At 34.0% G+C, this 21,203-nt stretch overlaps 2 protein-coding genes across 2 annotated transcripts in view; one reads left to right on the top strand and one right to left on the bottom strand.

Moving 5' to 3' along the window:
- Positions 1-11,161, top strand: part of LOC111628151 (glycine receptor subunit alpha-3-like) — a gene marked incomplete at its 3' end in the record, with an annotated part of 36,439 nt that extends 25,278 nt beyond the window's left edge. The window contains exons 7-8 of the mRNA XM_023371895.1: positions 3,887-4,212; positions 11,012-11,161. Of these exons, the coding sequence (XP_023227663.1) occupies positions 3,887-4,212; positions 11,012-11,161 (476 nt within the window). The remainder of the gene's footprint in view (positions 1-3,886; positions 4,213-11,011) is intronic.
- Positions 11,162-18,074: 6,913 nt separating this feature from the next.
- LOC111628314 (aminoacyl tRNA synthase complex-interacting multifunctional protein 2-like) overlaps positions 18,075-21,203 on the bottom strand; it is a 20,669-nt gene continuing 17,540 nt past the window's right edge. Inside the window, exon 5 of the mRNA XM_023372080.1 lies at positions 18,075-18,530. Within this exon, the coding sequence (XP_023227848.1) occupies positions 18,206-18,530 (325 nt within the window). The 3' untranslated portion in view covers positions 18,075-18,205. The remainder of the gene's footprint in view (positions 18,531-21,203) is intronic.

Genomic DNA, 21,203 nt, shown 5'->3' with positions numbered 1-21,203 from the left:
GAAATTAATTTTCATTTTGAAATTTCGTTTTGTTTTCTTTTCCTATCGCGAGCCAATTAGCAGATGGAAGGCGAAATTAAGCCAATCAGCAGACGGCCGCGGCATAGGTCAGCAGATGGGAAAAGTCTTGAAATGCGCGATCAGTTGTTTAAACTTAATTATAATATTTTAAATTGTCCGCTCTCGTAATCGTTAAACGTTTGTTTTATTGTTGAATATTCTTCTTCTTCAAATTCCTATATGTAGTCTGTTCGCTGTAACTTCGTGCATAAAACGAAGAAACAAAGCAGGATCTCATCTACGCTACAAAATTTATTTCTCCTCGTTACCTGGCGTATTGGAGAAGCAACAGTGTTCTAATAAAAGTGTGAACATCATTGGTTTTATAAATTTAGTCCGGGAGACAACAGCTCTTGCAACTATTTCTTGCGGAAGCGTGCACGAAATTATAGCGAATGGACGATAGTTGTTTTAATCGAAAACTTGATTATAATTAATCTATGTATCCTTCAATAGAAAACGGAATAGTACCGTTAAAAGCCGGGAGGATGAGCCATAGCGTAGTAATTTTGATAGGCGAAATTTCCAAGTCGGAGACAATGGTAACTACCATCGGCAACGCGAGAACTTAAGACAAAGGACTCTTCCCCAGCAGTGCACGAGCGAGACGGTTGTAATGTTGTGTAGATTTTTGACAAAAACCAATTGACGTCCCACAGATTGTTCTCGAGTACGCGATCAGTTCGGGAAGATTATTGCAGTTTAAAAAAATATAGACCTATAAATTCCCACTTGTCCGTCTTTTTAAATCTCGAAAATGGAGTTAGCTAGATGACGGAAAAGTATGATGTACAGGGGCGAGTCACTACTAATTTGAGGCGGAGAGCGCATATTTTAAATTAAATTAATTAAAAGTACGATTAAAAATTGCAGCCCGGCATTACGACACGTCGCGATAAATAATTGCTTATTTCGAATTCCGATTTCGACGATCCGACAGAAATCAAATTTATTTCGATACATGACGCAAAATTGACTTAAGCCCTACTTATATTTGGTAAATCGGGATACAGGGAAAAAATTTAATGGTGGAGATTCATTTCGAAAGAAAAATCGACGAATTTAACCGGCAAACTCCGCCTCATCGTGTGTCGATAGTCATTATTACTTCAAATTGAAGCACCTGCCAGAACCGAAGCGTGCTGTGACTACATCTTCCGTTGACAGAGATGGATTTTGTTTTCGCAACTGAAAGTATACATTGATAGCTATTTCTTTGGCTCGTGTTTGTAAACCTCGTTCTTGCTAATTACTTTTGAAATAACATTAAAATGACTCGCGTGAACCAGCGCCAATTATTCAAATAGCAACTCGTAAATAAAACGGATAAATAAAATAAAATTATTTATTTGTCGAAACAGTGTCTTCTTCTTTTTTTTGTTTCTTCTAATTCTATGTCACGACTTGGTGCATTTATCGACACTTGGCAAATAATTTCATCATCCACTTTTAATTCATACAGATACGCGTTTCGGGCTTTCGCCCCTCTTCAGTCTGTTACATCGATAGGTTGTGACTTGTGTATACAGTATCAGTCAGGCACTTCCGTACTTCCCACTCCCCCTCCCCTCTTTTCCCGACTTGACGGCCTCCCCCGCATGCCTCGTAACTTGTAACGTGTCACTTCTCCGAGTGCCGCACACAGCCTCGCCTGCGACTGTATAAACATTCTATTTTAATAATTGTAGCCTGTTTTTATGAATGTCAATGCTTAGGTTTTTGTTAATATTATTTTTGTCTGTAGTAATTTCGTAGCTTTCCTTGAATTTTCTTTTATACCAATTTTTTTCTTTGTGTACTATTATTGCATCATTCTTATCTATTTTGCAGTTGTGGGTCGTGCAATGTTCGTAAAAAACAGAGTTGATTCTATTATACTTCGGGTCTGCGATGTGTTCTTTTAATCTTGTTTCTAATTTTCGTTTTGCTTCTCCAATGTATACTTTTGGCGGTTCGCATGTGCGAGGTATTTTATAGACGACTTCGGTAGTGTTGTATTTGCCTGGTTGTTTATTTATGTCATGTTCACCCTTCCGGATTCTTTTTTGCAAGTTGTTATAGGTTGGGGCTAGCTTTATATTTATTTTATCAAAACTTTTGTTTGCCTGTTCAAAGAAGCCACGAATGTAGGGGAAGGGTATGTATCTTACTGTGTTTTTATCTCTGTTTTGTTTCTTTTCCAACCTTTTGTTGTTCATTTTTCTTTCCCAGTTATTTAGTATTCGTTTTGGGTAGCCGTTTAATAGGAATTTAGTTCGCAGTTCGTTGAGGTGTTTTTTTCTTCTTCTGTAGTGAGCTTGTTCTGTTCTCGATCTTTTCATACTCCGTGATGAATATGTTTTCTTTTATGTACTGGGGAATGTTTGAATTGTAGTTTAACACTTTCCCGATCTCGCATGGTTTTGTGTATGGCTCGAATTCAATCTTGTTTGCTTTCCTGATTGTTTTAATGTCGAGGTAATTTATTTCCGTGTTTGCCTCATTTTCTACCTTGAATTTGATGTTATCGTTTAATTTGTTTATTTTTTCTTCTATTTCTTCTAATTTTGTTATTTCTTGGTCGTATAGTATAATTATGTCATCCACATATCGTTTATAGAACTTTATGCCTGTAAACTTTTTGATTGCTTGATCTATATCTACCATAACAAGTTCTGCTAGCTTCGGGCCTATAACTGATCCCATGCTTATGCCTGTCTGGTGCGCAACAGACAGGCATAAGCTTTGTTTTTATATAATCTCAAATTTCTTGCAAAAATGTTGGCAATTTCAAACAGATTATAACAGTTTAGGTATATCTTATAATTTTCTAATACAGTATATGTTCTATACAGAAGCGAAGCAAATGGTTGGTTTCAGGGAGTTTCATTCGTTTCCAATGTCGGAAAATTCTCCCGAATAATCGAAAAAGTCGCACCACAAAAATTAGTATATCTTTCGGAATTAAGAGAAAAATTACGGTACAAAAAGGGGACTGGAAGGATAGGAAAAAGAGTGAACTTTCTTGAACGGCACTTTGAACCAACTGTCGGTATCAGCCATAAGTATCAATGGACAAAATCAGCCTTCGTGCTCCAATAAAAAATGTCTAAACACGGCTTTGGCTCTATTTCGTAATGAACGTGGAAGTATAGCTATTTTCTTTGCCCATGTAGGCTAGGTTGGATCTCGACTTCATTCTTGTTCTGCCAAACCGTTGTTAATTTCATTTCCGTATTGTAAGAACTCATTAGAAAAGAAAAGACATCATTGATACGATTAAAACTGAACGAAAATTTCAAAATAAATATTATATGATATTTTAACATTCCAATCAAAATCTATATAATTTTTTTGAAAATATAAGATAGCCCAAGAGTCAGTTAACCATTACAAAGATTAAACTGTTGTCTTATTTAAATACTTTATTACTTACAAATAACAAAAATTATTCAAAACCATATGCTTTCTGTTCGATGCACAAATTACAATAGCTTAACAAATTAAATTTATGATTCGTGTTTACGAGTGTACAGTATGTGGAACACACGAAACAAAACAAAGTTAGTCTAACTGACTTTTCGACTATCCTATATATTACGTGTATATTTTCTATAATAATTTAATACATAAATGTAATTTAAATAAACATATTTTTTATTAATTAGACTCGATTGAAGTTTGGTGAACTCGGACCATTAATTAGTCATTATTAAATATTGATTTTAGTGTTTAAATGTACTGTCCAAAACAGTCAAGAAGTTAATTAACACTTTAATTTCAAAATATTTTGAAAAACTTACGTACTAATTTTAAGTAATAATTTCATTTACTGTATACTTAACAGGTAATTTTACAGAATTAATAGCTAGTTTTAAATTCACTCGTCGACTCACCGGCAATATTATGAATGTTTATATTCCCAGTACATTAGTTGTCATGTTATCTTGGTTATCATTTTGGATCGACGTAAATGCTGCTCCGGCTCGCATCACCTTAGGAGTAACCTCTATTTTGACTTTAGTAACACAAATTGTCCAGTCCAGAAATTTCGTCCCTCCCGTCGATTATCTTAAAGCTCTGGATATCTGGTTTATTGTTTGTGTAATTCAAGTATTTGCATCTTTAGTAGAATACGCTCTAGCTTATCAATACGTTCGTAGGAAAACACAAGTAAGTTGTACGATTAATGTTTATATAATAGAAAAAATATATTATAATAATCGAGTAATTTTAATAATTTCCTAAGTAATAATACGTTGTTATTATTTCTATAGCCCGCGAAAGAGTAGACACGAGTCAGCCTGAAGAGTGATTAACGTGTGAGTTACATCAGAATTAAGAATAAGTAATAAAACTACGATAAAGATGGCGCCGTATTAAAACGTTTCAGAAACGCAAAAAACAAAAGAGCTGAAACAGATCAGATCGGTGTCTTTTATCTGAAATAGACCCTTCCAGTTTAGGCTGACTGGCGTCTACTCTTTCGCTGCGCGGACTATAGTAATTAGATATAAAAATACAAAACATTTACTACTTTCAACGGATTTGGAGAGTTTTGTTTCATTTTCAACCAATTGATTTTGCAAGAAAATTACATTTTTTAATGAATTAGGGTGACTTTATGGACGATCAAAAATGATAATTAAATAATTAACATTTCTCATCTTTCGCTATAAACTCTAAAGGAATTTTCTTTTAAAGAAAAGAATATTTTTACAAATTTAAAATTGTTATTAAACAAAATTGTCAGCATTAAAATTGTTTTCAAACAACAAAATTAAACATGTTTTATGCTATTAAGTCGACATTAATTCGAGATTTTTTACAGCCTCAAATATCCTAACTTATAGAAAATGATAAAAAGGTCTTTTAATCGTTTATCTAACTTAATGCAGAATTTAGTTTTTAATTGAATATGATTATGATCGATTAATTAAAAAATGAATATGACTCAAGAAATATTTTAATGAATATTTCTTGAATCAGAAATTTTAGGTGTACAAATCATCTTTTATTTCTATACGAAAAATTACTTTTAGTTTCATTTTTTAAACTGTTTATCAATGAAAATCAATGACTATTTTAGATTTACCGACGAAAATTGACGGAAATACTATACAGTGATACCTCGACTTACGCTGCCCCTACTTACGCGAACCCGGAGTTACGCGATTTTCAAATCTCGTCGATTCGTCTTTTGTTTGAGCGCCACGCAACCCTCGATTACTCACTCTCCCCACACTATTGTTCGGCTTACGTGTTCGGACGTGTCGCGCGGAATCGACACATAGCTACAATTTATTTTGTGTTATTTATTTCTGTGCTTATTATATCTACGGAGACTCGAGAGACTCTATGTGGTGATTTCTTGTAACAATGAACGAATCAAAAGACGAGATAAGATTAACGAGAACATTTATTAGCTTACATACATCCGACTTGGATTTTACACAAATTGAGAAATTATACCCCGACTTACGCGGTTATCGCTCGGTCCCACCTATCGCGTAAGTTCGGGGTATTACTGTACTATATTTTTTGCACCGCTACATTCTTATCTTAGTGTAAAAGATAAGAAAAAAAGGAAACAAACAAATGAATTATTTCGAAAGATAAAGTTAAAAATATACTATGTATGATTTAGCAAGAACTTATTCGAGCTGAATCATAACATTGACAAATTCTTCGGATGATTTAGCAATTAGTTTCCTATTGCTAAATCATAAAGGCATCCTATCGAAATTATCGCACTTTGGCAATATAATAGGAATAAATCTAAAATTATCTTGGCAATCATTTTATATTTATTCCTATTCTGTATCCTTACAAATAATGAATTTTAAGTATTTAAAATGATATTTATCTTATTATTGCGTACGAATTTCTAAGGAATGAAAGTTCAGTAAATATAATTAATTTAACTAATTTTATTTTAAATATCAAATTAAATACATTACTACTGTAATGTTTTTAGTGTATATTTTGTTAAATTAAACTGATTTAATTTTTCGGAAAATTTATTCAAAATGCACAAAAATTATAAAAGTGTAAATAATAATGATTTATTTTTTTATTATAAATATTGGAAAATATTTTAATGATAATAATTTAGTTTTTATGATTTATAAAGTTAGATTTCCACTTATACAGAATATTATCGAAATACCGGTCGGAGGTAAAATGTCAGTTAAAGGAAAGGATGAAAGATGCTCAAAAATAACATTATTGAAATTTTATAGCTATTCACAGCTCCATATAATTATCTGAAATTAAACTTTTTTCATCATCTTTCTAAAGATTGTTATGATCACTAAATAATTAAATATGTACTTATCGACAAAATTACACACCAAGAAAGAAAAATTGCAATTAAATGAAACTATTACGACCAACGTAAGAAGTCTAATAACGATAATAAAAGTACTGTAATTACAATATCCTAACAAAGGGAAAATTTTTTGTACAACAACTCTACAATTTAAAGGAACCTCTAGTACCTTGTAGAACTTCCTCTTGCATAGATACATAAGCAATACGGTCGGGTGTGGCGGCGTGTAGGTACCGTATGATTTCTTGTGACAGACTTGCCCGTAGATTTTGACACTGCCTCTCCGCATCCTCACACTCGCGGACGGGTGGATGGGGCATCGGGAAATCGGGAAATCTTCAGAAGCGCCGGTAGGATTAGTCACTTTATATTCATAGGCATCGGTGCTGGTACCGTACTGTACATGTTGTCAGCGAGGCCATATGTTTCCCGCGCTGCTTGAACGAGTCCCATCCGCTCACGCTTGTAAATGGTCGAAGCTGGCGTTCCTTCTGGTCCCACAAATACTTGATGGGCGAAATCTGGAGACTGGACAGACCGATGAAGTGTGACAATGTGACGAAGACATTCCCGAAATCCTACTTGTGTGAAAACGAGCATTGCTAAAAATCTTGCTTATCTTGCTAAAAATGCCCGTTTACAACCCTACCATGTAAGGAAATACTTAGTACGTAGGATTAGGATTTTCTGAACATATCGCTGTGCCGTCAATGTTCTTTGTACTATCACTACTCTCGCGTGATCAATTGTGATACGAGATGACTACCCAGACTAGCATACCGGCAGTGGAAGCAATGTTCCGCTCAATAGTAGAGGAAAAAGCGCTCACCAGTGGTTCTCCACTTGACACGATGGTGGCCAAAGAATACGCTTGGTCATCCGTATCAGTCCATGTTTTTCTGTTACGTAACCATTGCAAATTAAGCCGACATTAGTACCTTAACAATATCGGCTTTATTTGCAATGGTACAATGACAAAAAAGCATGCAAAAAGGTCCTCGTACATGCAAATTTGTCTCCGCTAATCGTCTAGCGAGCATACGGATAAAGAAGGTTCTGTAGAGAGGCTTTCTGGTAGCTGCGGATAGTGGACAAAGCTGCTTGCGCTTATCTCACGATCATACAATCGTCTTTGGCCCGCCCGCGGAGTAGTGCTGTCACGTACACATTGCACTCAATACCTGCTAATAATTAGGCCAGGACAACCCGGATGACAGCCAGTTCGATGACGTGGCCATTCTGTTTCCCTCAGCCCGATAATGCGGTTTTTTTTCAAACTCCATTAACTGCGCTTAATGTCTTTGCGTCATACAGACACGTCTGGCGTTTGAAGTCGTCGGAACAGATACACTGAAAATTGTAAACAGTGAGCTAGTATTAGCCGGATTATAAAATCCGGAGTAGCGAATTTAAAGCACTCGCGCGGCATAACGGGTGTGCAATCGAACAACAACTACTGTATAACCATTTACGTGTCTGTTTGAAATGTAGTTGTTTTTTGCAGCAATTGGACAATTCTATGCGAGTGTGACTTAGTTTGTCAATGAGAGTATTTTTTAACTCGTTTATCAATGAATTAACTGAAATCGAATTATTGACAATGGAGTTTAATCCGAAATTAATAAACACCGTTAATCGAGGTTTCGTATTCACTAAACTAATCTTATAAAATAGTATTTTGTCAATAATAGAAGATTTAATGACCCGTCAATCAATACATAAATCTTAAATGTTGTCTGTGGAAATCTAAGCTTTAATATTTATAATATATTCAAACAAAGTTGAAGGGATTTAAAAACTGTAACTTTAAATTTGTATTAACGTGATTTTTTAAAATTGAAATGCTTGTCNGGTGATTTCTTGTAACAATGAACGAATCAAAAGACGAGATAAGATTAACGAGAACATTTATTAGCTTACATACATCCGACTTGGATTTTACACAAATTGAGAAATTATACCCCGACTTACGCGGTTATCGCTCGGTCCCACCTATCGCGTAAGTTCGGGGTATTACTGTACTATATTTTTTGCACCGCTACATTCTTATCTTAGTGTAAAAGATAAGAAAAAAAGGAAACAAACAAATGAATTATTTCGAAAGATAAAGTTAAAAATATACTATGTATGATTTAGCAAGAACTTATTCGAGCTGAATCATAACATTGACAAATTCTTCGGATGATTTAGCAATTAGTTTCCTATTGCTAAATCATAAAGGCATCCTATCGAAATTATCGCACTTTGGCAATATAATAGGAATAAATCTAAAATTATCTTGGCAATCATTTTATATTTATTCCTATTCTGTATCCTTACAAATAATGAATTTTAAGTATTTAAAATGATATTTATCTTATTATTGCGTACGAATTTCTAAGGAATGAAAGTTCAGTAAATATAATTAATTTAACTAATTTTATTTTAAATATCAAATTAAATACATTACTACTGTAATGTTTTTAGTGTATATTTTGTTAAATTAAACTGATTTAATTTTTCGGAAAATTTATTCAAAATGCACAAAAATTATAAAAGTGTAAATAATAATGATTTATTTTTTTATTATAAATATTGGAAAATATTTTAATGATAATAATTTAGTTTTTATGATTTATAAAGTTAGATTTCCACTTATACAGAATATTATCGAAATACCGGTCGGAGGTAAAATGTCAGTTAAAGGAAAGGATGAAAGATGCTCAAAAATAACATTATTGAAATTTTATAGCTATTCACAGCTCCATATAATTATCTGAAATTAAACTTTTTTCATCATCTTTCTAAAGATTGTTATGATCACTAAATAATTAAATATGTACTTATCGACAAAATTACACACCAAGAAAGAAAAATTGCAATTAAATGAAACTATTACGACCAACGTAAGAAGTCTAATAACGATAATAAAAGTACTGTAATTACAATATCCTAACAAAGGGAAAATTTTTTGTACAACAACTCTACAATTTAAAGGAACCTCTAGTACCTTGTAGAACTTCCTCTTGCATAGATACATAAGCAATACGGTCGGGTGTGGCGGCGTGTAGGTACCGTATGATTTCTTGTGACAGACTTGCCCGTAGATTTTGACACTGCCTCTCCGCATCCTCACACTCGCGGACGGGTGGATGGGGCATCGGGAAATCGGGAAATCTTCAGAAGCGCCGGTAGGATTAGTCACTTTATATTCATAGGCATCGGTGCTGGTACCGTACTGTACATGTTGTCAGCGAGGCCATATGTTTCCCGCGCTGCTTGAACGAGTCCCATCCGCTCACGCTTGTAAATGGTCGAAGCTGGCGTTCCTTCTGGTCCCACAAATACTTGATGGGCGAAATCTGGAGACTGGACAGACCGATGAAGTGTGACAATGTGACGAAGACATTCCCGAAATCCTACTTGTGTGAAAACGAGCATTGCTAAAAATCTTGCTTATCTTGCTAAAAATGCCCGTTTACAACCCTACCATGTAAGGAAATACTTAGTACGTAGGATTAGGATTTTCTGAACATATCGCTGTGCCGTCAATGTTCTTTGTACTATCACTACTCTCGCGTGATCAATTGTGATACGAGATGACTACCCAGACTAGCATACCGGCAGTGGAAGCAATGTTCCGCTCAATAGTAGAGGAAAAAGCGCTCACCAGTGGTTCTCCACTTGACACGATGGTGGCCAAAGAATACGCTTGGTCATCCGTATCAGTCCATGTTTTTCTGTTACGTAACCATTGCAAATTAAGCCGACATTAGTACCTTAACAATATCGGCTTTATTTGCAATGGTACAATGACAAAAAAGCATGCAAAAAGGTCCTCGTACATGCAAATTTGTCTCCGCTAATCGTCTAGCGAGCATACGGATAAAGAAGGTTCTGTAGAGAGGCTTTCTGGTAGCTGCGGATAGTGGACAAAGCTGCTTGCGCTTATCTCACGATCATACAATCGTCTTTGGCCCGCCCGCGGAGTAGTGCTGTCACGTACACATTGCACTCAATACCTGCTAATAATTAGGCCAGGACAACCCGGATGACAGCCAGTTCGATGACGTGGCCATTCTGTTTCCCTCAGCCCGATAATGCGGTTTTTTTTCAAACTCCATTAACTGCGCTTAATGTCTTTGCGTCATACAGACACGTCTGGCGTTTGAAGTCGTCGGAACAGATACACTGAAAATTGTAAACAGTGAGCTAGTATTAGCCGGATTATAAAATCCGGAGTAGCGAATTTAAAGCACTCGCGCGGCATAACGGGTGTGCAATCGAACAACAACTACTGTATAACCATTTACGTGTCTGTTTGAAATGTAGTTGTTTTTTGCAGCAATTGGACAATTCTATGCGAGTGTGACTTAGTTTGTCAATGAGAGTATTTTTTAACTCGTTTATCAATGAATTAACTGAAATCGAATTATTGACAATGGAGTTTAATCCGAAATTAATAAACACCGTTAATCGAGGTTTCGTATTCACTAAACTAATCTTATAAAATAGTATTTTGTCAATAATAGAAGATTTAATGACCCGTCAATCAATACATAAATCTTAAATGTTGTCTGTGGAAATCTAAGCTTTAATATTTATAATATATTCTGTGTTATAATTACTTATATTTTTATATACATATATATATATTAACAGGATAAAAAGACTAAGGTTTCTGCATGGGTTGATACAAAAAGCAGACACGTGGCATTAAGCATTCTGAAAGTTTGGATTTCGGCTTTTAAAGACAAAACTCAATTTCTCTTCGACTCTAAAGATGTTAATATTTATGACAGGATATCCAGATATATATTTCCATTTTTATTTTTAATTTTCTGTAATTTATACTGGATATATTATATATACAAAAGAACATAAAGAAATAGTTTCAACTTGACGTCGTCGTCACTGTCACTTCAGTTTTTATTCGTTCTTTATTTTTACAATTGAGGTATATTTATGTCTGGCACAAATTGTAATTTTTGAACAGTTTATCAGAAACAAATTGTGTTTTAAGTGTTTGATACAGAGATAGTTGGAGCAAAATGTAGGCTATGTGTATACAAAACGTTTGACTATCTAGACGAAGTATTTCGTCTCAAATCGATAGCACGGACTAGAGGCGATATCGAACGCTCCAAATGCCATATAGCTCCCGTTTAATCTCCCTAGATTTTGCAATATGGGGCAACTAAAGACGAAGTTTGCGTTGCCACTGAAGATTTTTTAGGAGAGCATCGGAGATCCAATGAAAAGAATTTTAGCAGCGGTCATATACTGTATTATTGGCCAATTTTATGAGCGCGTACAGAATTTGATTGTGTTTGAAGACAAACCTTTCGAAATTGCATTTCGTAGTCGATTCACTATTTAATTAAATTTGTACTTTTTCAATAACTTAATTTTTCCACTAGGACATATAACTGCTCCAACCTGTATCAACAAATTATTTAACACCTTCGAATACCGTCTCGATGACAATGTATCACGTTTTGATAATTTTCGAACGAAATATAATTTATGTTGACAGTGAGAAGCGCAACCGTTTGTACGTAAAATGTTAACCAACTCTTTGGGAGCCAATGACACTCGGAGTTACCGCATCGTAAAAACAGTGGCATCATTTTAATTCCCCGAACATATCGTAGATTAAAACTATTTTTCCTACCCATTCTATAGATTTTTTTCACTAAATATTTAAAGAATTCGTCGTGTTCAATAATATCTGACACAGACATCAAATAAGAATTGTATCGCGAATAATTTCAGGTTTATTTCCATCGAGTAAAATTTTACGTAAGAAAACAATTGCGATTAATTCTTCGCCGCGATGAATTCATTTACAGTATGATCTTGTTTTACTTGGAAATGCAAGTACCGTTTATAAAACAAAATTTCTCATAAATTATGCTCGACTCCCAGTAGTCCGGCACGATTGCCTAAACAATTATTAAGCCGCTTACAATTAAGAGAAAACGTTTTACTCGTGTTTTCACTATAATGAATGGAATTTTTACTTAGTCCCATGTTTCTGAATGTACGATGCGCGTTATAATATAATACCTTAATGTGCGAATAAAGCGGATATCGGTACTTGGTGTTTGAAATGTTAAAAGACGGAGAAGCACGGTTCGCTATCCTTCCGCGGATAGTACATAGCCAGGCATTATTCTTCGTGCCTCATCCACGCTGATCGACCGCAGACTCGTTTCTAATGAGTATACATATAGCCAGCTTAAATGCGCTGGTGTCTCACGTTCTTAGTTTACAAAACTGATGTCAATACTGTCGATTTGATTATTATTAATGTTACAATCGTAACAACAACCGATGGTGTTTATTGATAATTTTACATTTTTTTTCTTATTGGAAATAAGTAACAACGCTGGGGAATACGCGATACAAAATAAATACTTTTGTAAAATGTTACATAAATGTAAATTAATTTTATCGGTCAAATGTGCATATTTTTGTATTTACTGAATATTGTTATCAATAAATTGTTCTAATGCTGTTAAAAATGGTAAAATATTTTAATTTTTAAAAAATGTATTTTAAAATGTACGAATAATTTATTTTTGAGAACTTTTTTATAACGTTAAACTCAATCTATAACAATTATTTTTAAAATACGTTTTAGCACATAAAAATAAAAGCACTCTTTTAATATGACGAAATTAATATACTGTACATTATTATAATACACAAGTATTCCTCGTACAACACGGCACTTCGACAACGCTGTTTCGCTCTCACACGGTTTAAAAATTGGGGATATTTCCGTACAACGCGGTTTCCGGTTGGAGAATTTGGGAAANGAGAATTTTTAGATGGGTTAAAAAAATGTTCGATTTCACGAAAAACGCAAAAATCCGCATCTGCGCCTGTAAATCTTGCACGTCGCTTTCTCTTAACACTTCCATTGTTGATAGAAGTGTTAGGCCTTAATCCTGTCCCTCTCCCCATGGGGAGGAATTTCGAAAAATCCCTTCTTAGTGCGCGTTTTCGTGACGTACTCTAACTGTGTATCAAATTTCAACTTTCAACTCCTAACCGTTTGGGCTCTGCGCTTATTATTATTATTATCCACCCGTCTCGATTATATATATAGATTAAATAGAAGAAAATATTTTATTTTTCTATTTTAACTCGTATAGTTTCGAGTTTATATTTTAGTATTTAAAAATTTTATATAAAATTAAATATTTTGCTCTTATTTAAAATGTGTTTTTATTATTATGGTAAAAATAATTTAATTTATTTGGATTAGCTCTGCAAAACTGATAAGGGCAAAATCCCTTCTAGAGAGATAAATTTATACTTCAATATGACGAATAGGCGAGATACAATAGGAATGTCGAGGTTTAAATAAGTGGTTAATACTTGTATTTACGTGCTGGGTCCTCTCGAGCACTTTCGAGCCTCGGCCCAGTTTCTTTAAAAGTATTAAAGAGTTACAGACAAATATTAGTAATTAGCAGTGACGCCAGGCCACAAATGCCTCCTACTTGATACCTAACTTTTTTGGTCAGTGAGTGTATACGTGATGGGATGAAAAACATTCTTTTAACAAAAATGAATCTTGATCTTCGCGATTAAGGAAACTAAATTATAAATTAAAAGGGGGAAAATAAAATTGTTTTAATATTAAAACCACGCGGTTAAAAAGGAGAAAAATTAGTAAATTAAATTTTTTATAAGACGAGACGAACAAAAAGAAAATGTTAGTTAAGGTACGAGGTTCGTTCAACACCGTACGAAAAACGGTGTCGAACTGTATTAATAAACAATCGTCTTTCTCGGCAACCGATCTGGTCCAATTTCAGTCGGTAACAGAGAAAGACCAATCGGGGACCGAGAAAGGGGATTAATAACCAATAAAGTAGATTTGCGAGACCACGAGATATTTAAGCCCAGGTTCTTTGCCGTATGTCCCTGGCTGAGGTGTTTTCCGCAAGGTTCCATCTTCGTCCTTTGCCGATGTGTCCTCCGAAAGATATAAAACTTCGTCGAGAGAAACTTCGGAAATTCCCATCTGCATTCACCGGATATCATTTCCTGTTCGAAAACTGGTCTTAGAATGCAATATCCGGTCAGCGATAGGAAATCGCCGGGCCGGGTCGCTGGACTTTCCTCCTCTTTTTTCGAAGACCACGCGCCGAAATATACGACCCTTCGTGACAATAGTACTTTTATTGTAAGTTAATCTATACTAATATTATAAAGAGTAATGTTTGTAAGTATTATGTATGTATGTATGTAAGTTTGTTTGCAGCAGGTAATTTCCGAAACTACTCATCCGATTTCAAAAATTCGTTCACCAATATTTAGAGTGGAACCTCGGGGTGGACATAGGCTGTATATTATTCCGTTAAACATTCATATAAATTAAAATATATAATCTAGGTTAAGGCTTTTATGTCCAACAGATGGCGCTACGAGTACAACGCCCTAAGTTTGCTTTTATGTGAGGCATTACGCTTTTCTGTGAAAATGAACTAAAGCTGATCATCGTCTATCTATCTATATAAATACAGTAAAAATGTAATGTTCGTTTGTTCCTACCGATTACTTTGAAATTTTGACACAACGCTGCATTCGAATACGCGCGTGTTTTTATATAATATACGTGTCGAAATTCACCCACTGAAGGGAGATGGTTAGGATTAAGGCTTACCGTAAAGAACTCTGCTTCTATTTATAGTATTTTAGATGCGGTTTTTTGCGTTTTAATAGGGTAAGTAAACAGAATGTACACTAAGAAGAAATTTTTCGAAAAATTCCCCCCACGGGGAAGTGTTATAAATTTATAATAGATACATTTTGAGCCACAACAACGCGTGGCGGGGTCTGCTAGTTGTCTAATAAACGGGTTGTGTTGTTTGTAAACGAGGCATCGATCTCTGACTCAACCGCTCCCACATGTCGTTGACTATTACCACTCGGAAGTCCAGACGGCAATAGAGATGATAATGATATCTCTCTTATAATCGTTATTTGCTTTTTTAAATCTCTCTCCCCCCTTTTCGGTCCCCTCACATATGCGTTGCTTATATGAAGATTTTCTTCCTGGAATTCCATTATCTTTCTTTTCTAGTTAACAATAATTTCATATAGCGTCTACAACGCAGCGCCATATTTTAAAGAAATGTCAATACAGTAGACCTCCTATAAAACAGGTTCGTGTAATGCGGATTCGTATATAACGGCGAAAAAATTGCGACCGTATTCGTATAAACACGCTAAAAGAGACTCGTATGATACGGTAAAACGTCATCGCCGACAAGATCGGTCGAATCTAGACCAACAGCGGATATTGCGCAAGCCGTTGAGTTTAAACGAGCAGCGGACCTACTAAAAACCATTTATTATTTAACGGCCATAAAAATTATATTTATATTAATGACGTCTCCAAACATCAGCAAATTTTCGCAGAAAAATAATTTATCAGGAAACACTCGCCGTCATTCGATGCGCTGCTCCACGACGTCTTCGAACGGTGCGCGCTCTGTAAGTAATCCTACAATATTTTGTTTATAGCAGTTTATATGGATTATTTTCAAAAAAAATATACGTGTTTTGGAAATGTTGAGTCAAATTAGTCTAGAATCGATTAATTTTATGGAAGAAAACCTTTCAAACAGCCGTAGTCCCTAAACTACACACGTGCCGGGCTGTGATTGGCTCGTGTATTTAAGGACTCGTACAACATGAATTTCATAAACAATGGAACGTATCTACCATGTTATAGGGGGGTCGACTGTACAGCATTCGTCTTAGATTAATTGTCCAGCTTTCTGATCTACGTATTGCACCAGCCGGATGACCAAGGTGGGATCACATTAATTCCACCTTGGTCATCCGGCAGGCGCAATACGTTTGAAAAGGGCATATTTTAATATTGTTTAATTTAGTACATACGATTAATTAGGAACCGTTTTCTTAAAAACGGCCGATAAATAAAAATGCTGGGAACCCCTGGACTATACGGTCAATAGCGACTAATTCGAAAAGTTACAGTAAACCTGTGTAAACCGGAATCGCACAATACCGAATTATTCTTTCCGTTTTGTACAGGTTTTAGTATTATTTTTTTCTTTATTAGGGAGGTTGAGGAGCACGTTTTAAACGTGTACGTGTGACGTTCGGCGCCGCTTTCCCGTAAACCTAAAAGTTTGACGATGGTGTTTGGAATGTCGAGCGTGATTCCACCGACTATCCAAACACCATTGTCAAACTTTTAGGCTTACGGGAAAGCGGCGCCGAACGTCACACGTACACGTTTACACGTTTAAAACGTGCGCCTCAACCTCTCTATTATCTTTAAACTATACCACATAAATGTCACACAGTTAGGCACATTTTTAAATAGTTAAATCACTTTTACCTCGGTAAAACATTTTATTAGATACTAGGTTTCATCCAAAGTGATTCTAAAGAATGGAGTGTTCCAGCGAAAGAATTGAGAACTACTCGATTGTATAAAGTTCTCGTTGTCCATGAACTATTCAATTCTTTTCGGATGAGATTCTTTGAGCTCACTCGATAGCAAACAATATAATTCGAGTACCGAAAACTAGTGTCTTGTTTTGCAGTCGGAAACTCTAATTGCATTACTCTAAAACAAAGACAAAGTTATTCTGTCATCTAATCTCAAGAAACTTTAATATCTCTATTTTCAAATTTTGAAAGCCCTGTAAATTTCATGTGGCCAGCTTTTGGTGAGACACGAACCCATTACCAGTGTTCAGTAGTTTCATCTGCTTGGCCACTAGTGCTGTTTGTTCTTCAAAATTGGTACAAATCCTCTACGGAGAATTTTTACTTAAACATATATCTGCAAGTAGAAAAAAACAAGACTTCTTATTTTATGTTAGCGATGGCATTCACATGCATAATTAACAGGCAAACCAACAGACGATAGGGATATTTGCTTTAGGAGTTATAAGAAAACAGTTGTTTTATTTTGCTAAAGTATGACTCCAATTGTACAAAGTCGATTTTTAGTTTATTGCTTTCCATTTACGATAATTTATGCTAAGCTGAAACAGCTGAATTTGCAGCAAAAGAGCCCGTAGGACAATCACAAAAGATTTGAATATTGCAACATTTGGGCCTTAAATTTTTTATTTTAATTTGACAGCTGTTTTTAAATGCTGAATTTTATTTTTTTTGCATGAGATATCTTGAATGTTTTTCTTCTTTCTGCTCTTAATAGTTTTGATTTTCATTGTTCAAATTCATGCAATTTTTAATTAAAACAAATAGCCTTAATGTTTTTGATTCCTAGCTTAATTATATAAAGAAATTATATTTCATAGCAGTTAAAACAGAAATTAAATATCTAAAGTTACAGACTTTAGGGAACAAGATAACAGAAATTCTTAAAATATATTTCTGAATTTTATATTTGTTTATAAAATATTAACAATGGAAACAAAAATTTCAAAATAATTTATACAAAACTTTTTCAATTCATAGATTATGGTGTTTCAATTTTAAAAAAAGTCTATTTTTTCTACTGAAAACAATTGTTTTATTTTGCAAGTTAAATATATCAGTAATTTAATTATCATATAAAACTTTTATGTATACATTTTAAAATTCAATCACAACATCAAATTTTGAAAATATATATTTACTGAAATCTTTAAATTCTGGAATAAAGTTAATTACAAGAGCAAATTAAATTTGATGTAGTTAAAACAGAATATGTAAAAAAACAAACAAATTTCAGATGATAAATCATTTTTAAGAGTTAGAAATTCTTAAAATATAAAATGTGTTTATGCATTGTATTTTTATTTATGAATATTAACAGAAACAAACCAACTACTTTCCAATGCAACACTAATATAAGAATTCGTTTGGCATAACAAATGGTTCGCAAGAATTGAGATAATTCCACCATTTGTTAATATTTGTTGATAAACCAGTTGTTAATTTAGTTTGGCATAATGCACTCCACATAACAATATCTGCTACCGTCATACTTTCACCAACTAAAAAGTCTTGTTTTCCTAGACACGAGTTCATAGTTTTTAATATGGACTGTCTTTCTTTATTATTGCCGTGTAAAATGGAAGAATGGGCCATATCTAACCAATTATCGATTTCTGTGACGCTAACTGGATCTCCGGAATCGTAACTTGGTGTTAAGAGGCGAGCAAGATATCTAAAAAGAAAATAATACACACAAAAATTTACATTAAAATACAATTAAATGAATAAATCTTAAATTATTATATTAAGTTATTTTGAAAAAGTCATCCAATTAAATTACTGTATTCTTTCTTTAATAATATATCAAGAAAAAGTTGTGGCAAAATAATTCTAATATCCTAAATATCTTATAAAATTATCATGAAAGTACAAAAATAATTTTGCAAAAAAGAAATGACCTATTCTCATTTAATCTCATTATTTAAACTGATCTATTCTTATTTATTTTCAGCTAGATGTTTTGTTTATATTCTGTTTCTATGGGTGCGCTTACTTCTGAGTTAGCAGTGCTAATTCTGATAACCGGATGTGACGTCATTAGCACGTGTATTCGTGCTTGCTTGTCCAATTCAAAAGTGAACACATACGCTAACAAGAAATATGGCGGTTTCCAGCCATATTTCTTGTTAGCATGTGTTCACTTTCGAATTGGACAAGCAAGCAAAAATACACATGCTAATGACGTCACATCCGGTTATCAGAATTAGCACTGCTAACTCAGAAGTAAACGCACCCTATATAAATGCAAAGAACTACACATTAGTTAACAGACAAAAAATGAAAAAAGATTTCTAAAAATTTACTGCGCTCACTGAAATGGGCATTTATCAGGTGAAATAAAGTGGAAGTTAGTAATAGTGAGAGTCAAACTTGAAATATGCTGAGTCATGCTTTTTGTTCTCCAGCTGACAGTGTCAGCAAGCCTGACTTGCAACGTTTCCAAATTCCTTGTGCTAGTTCTCACAGGTTCTACTTTTGTGGACCTGGTTGAACAGTTGGCACAATGTCATTCACATAAACTTAAAGTAATGTCTTAACATGCACTGTTATAAGACTGATAGTGTGTTAAGGTGCCCTTCCTTCTTTATCTTATGAATTCATAAATCTTGTTAAAAATCATTTATTAAAAGCTTACTAACTAAAAGTATATTTTTCTTGATGTAAAGCTTTTATTATTACTGTTGTTGTTTATATAACATCATTTTTATATTTTTTGACTATCAAAATTATCATCAGGTGTAAAAACAATTAAGAAAAATGGATAACAATATTACATAAATTACTAAATATTGATCATCTATTGCACTTACTTTAATATTGTTTTATCTACAGGAATGAAAATATCTGATAAAATTGCTCTTTTTTTAACAAATTTTTTAGAGATGGGGTCAGAATATAAAAACAGTTTTTTATTTGCTATTTCTGTTTAGTGGACATTAAGCGTGCTTTATTTTCATATCCATTCTGGATTCAATCAGGTTCACAATGTGTAGCCGGATGGTGAGGGACAGAGCCCAACATATCCAGGACAGAGCATCCCTTGAAAAATTCCTGGGGTTTCTCACTCAGATTTCACCCTGGATCCAGAACAATTGGCTGACAACTTAATTGTCTCAGTCATCCAACTATCAAACAGAATTGTAACTTTTTGTAACCTATAACTTGAATTGTAACAGAATAACCAGAATTGTAACCTATAACTTTTTAAATTCCTTTCTCACTCAAACTGTTACCATATAATGTTATGAAATCTATTATATAACTTATACAGTCCGTTTCAAAATTATAAACACACCCAACATTTTTCAATATCAAAAACATTAACAATTGTAATGTATTTATTACATTAGTATGTTGTTTACAACATCAATTTAAACATTTTCTGAAATTTTTAGAGCAATCTGACAATTACAAAAACAATTATCAGAGATTTTCAATTTTTGAGTGTTTCAAAAGTATAAACACACGTGAATAAAATTAGTATAATAATTTTTTTATTAATTATTAGTTTAATTAGTTGTCACCAGAGGGGAATATCATTTATTATTAAAAATGTGGCGCCAATTTTAAACGGTTTTTTATGATTTAAAGCAATGCCTCGTGGAAAAACACTAACAGAGTTGGAAATACACGAAATTTACCAACTAAAAGGATTAGGACAATCTCTAAGACAAATTTCAGCAGCTATAAATCGATCTACACATGCTGTGATAAATGTTTTAACTCAGGGTGAAAATTATGGCAGAAATAAACAATGTGGAAGGCCTAAACTCCTTACACCTAGAAACAAAAGAAAGGTTTTTCAGCTACTGACGGTCAACAAGTTGTCTGTCAGAGAAGCAGCATCAACATTGCCAATTGCAGTTTCCCCAGCAACTATATGGAGATGTATGCATAATCATAAAAATGCCAAATTTACCAAAATGACTGCCAAACCGAAATTAACACAATTGCACAAAACAGCTAGATTAAAGTGGGCCAAAGACAAGATGACATGGAAAGAGGAATGGAAACAAATAGTCTTTTCAGATGAAAAAAAGTGGATTTTGGATGGACCTGACAGTTATAGTCACTACTGGCATGATTTGAGGAAGAACGAAGAAGTCAGAATGAGCAGACAGCAAGGTGGAGGATCTGTGATGGTGTGGGCAGGATTTGGATGGGGAAGTAAAACAGACATTGTATTCATAGAAGGTAGAATGAATTCAGAAAAGTATCAAGAACTGTTGTATCAAAATTTAATAACTTTTGGACCACTTATTGGGGGAGAAAACTGGCAATTCCAACAGGATAATGCTGCCATTCATACATCAAAGTCAACTAAAAATTGGTTTGCTGAAAAAAA

This window comes from Centruroides sculpturatus, unplaced genomic scaffold (genome assembly GCF_000671375.1).
Source record: "Centruroides sculpturatus isolate CEXI.00-Female unplaced genomic scaffold, Cexi_2.0 scaffold65, whole genome shotgun sequence".
NCBI classification, from domain to species: Eukaryota; Metazoa; Arthropoda; class Arachnida; order Scorpiones; family Buthidae; genus Centruroides; species Centruroides sculpturatus.
This window is presented reverse-complemented; position numbering and strand designations above follow the sequence as displayed.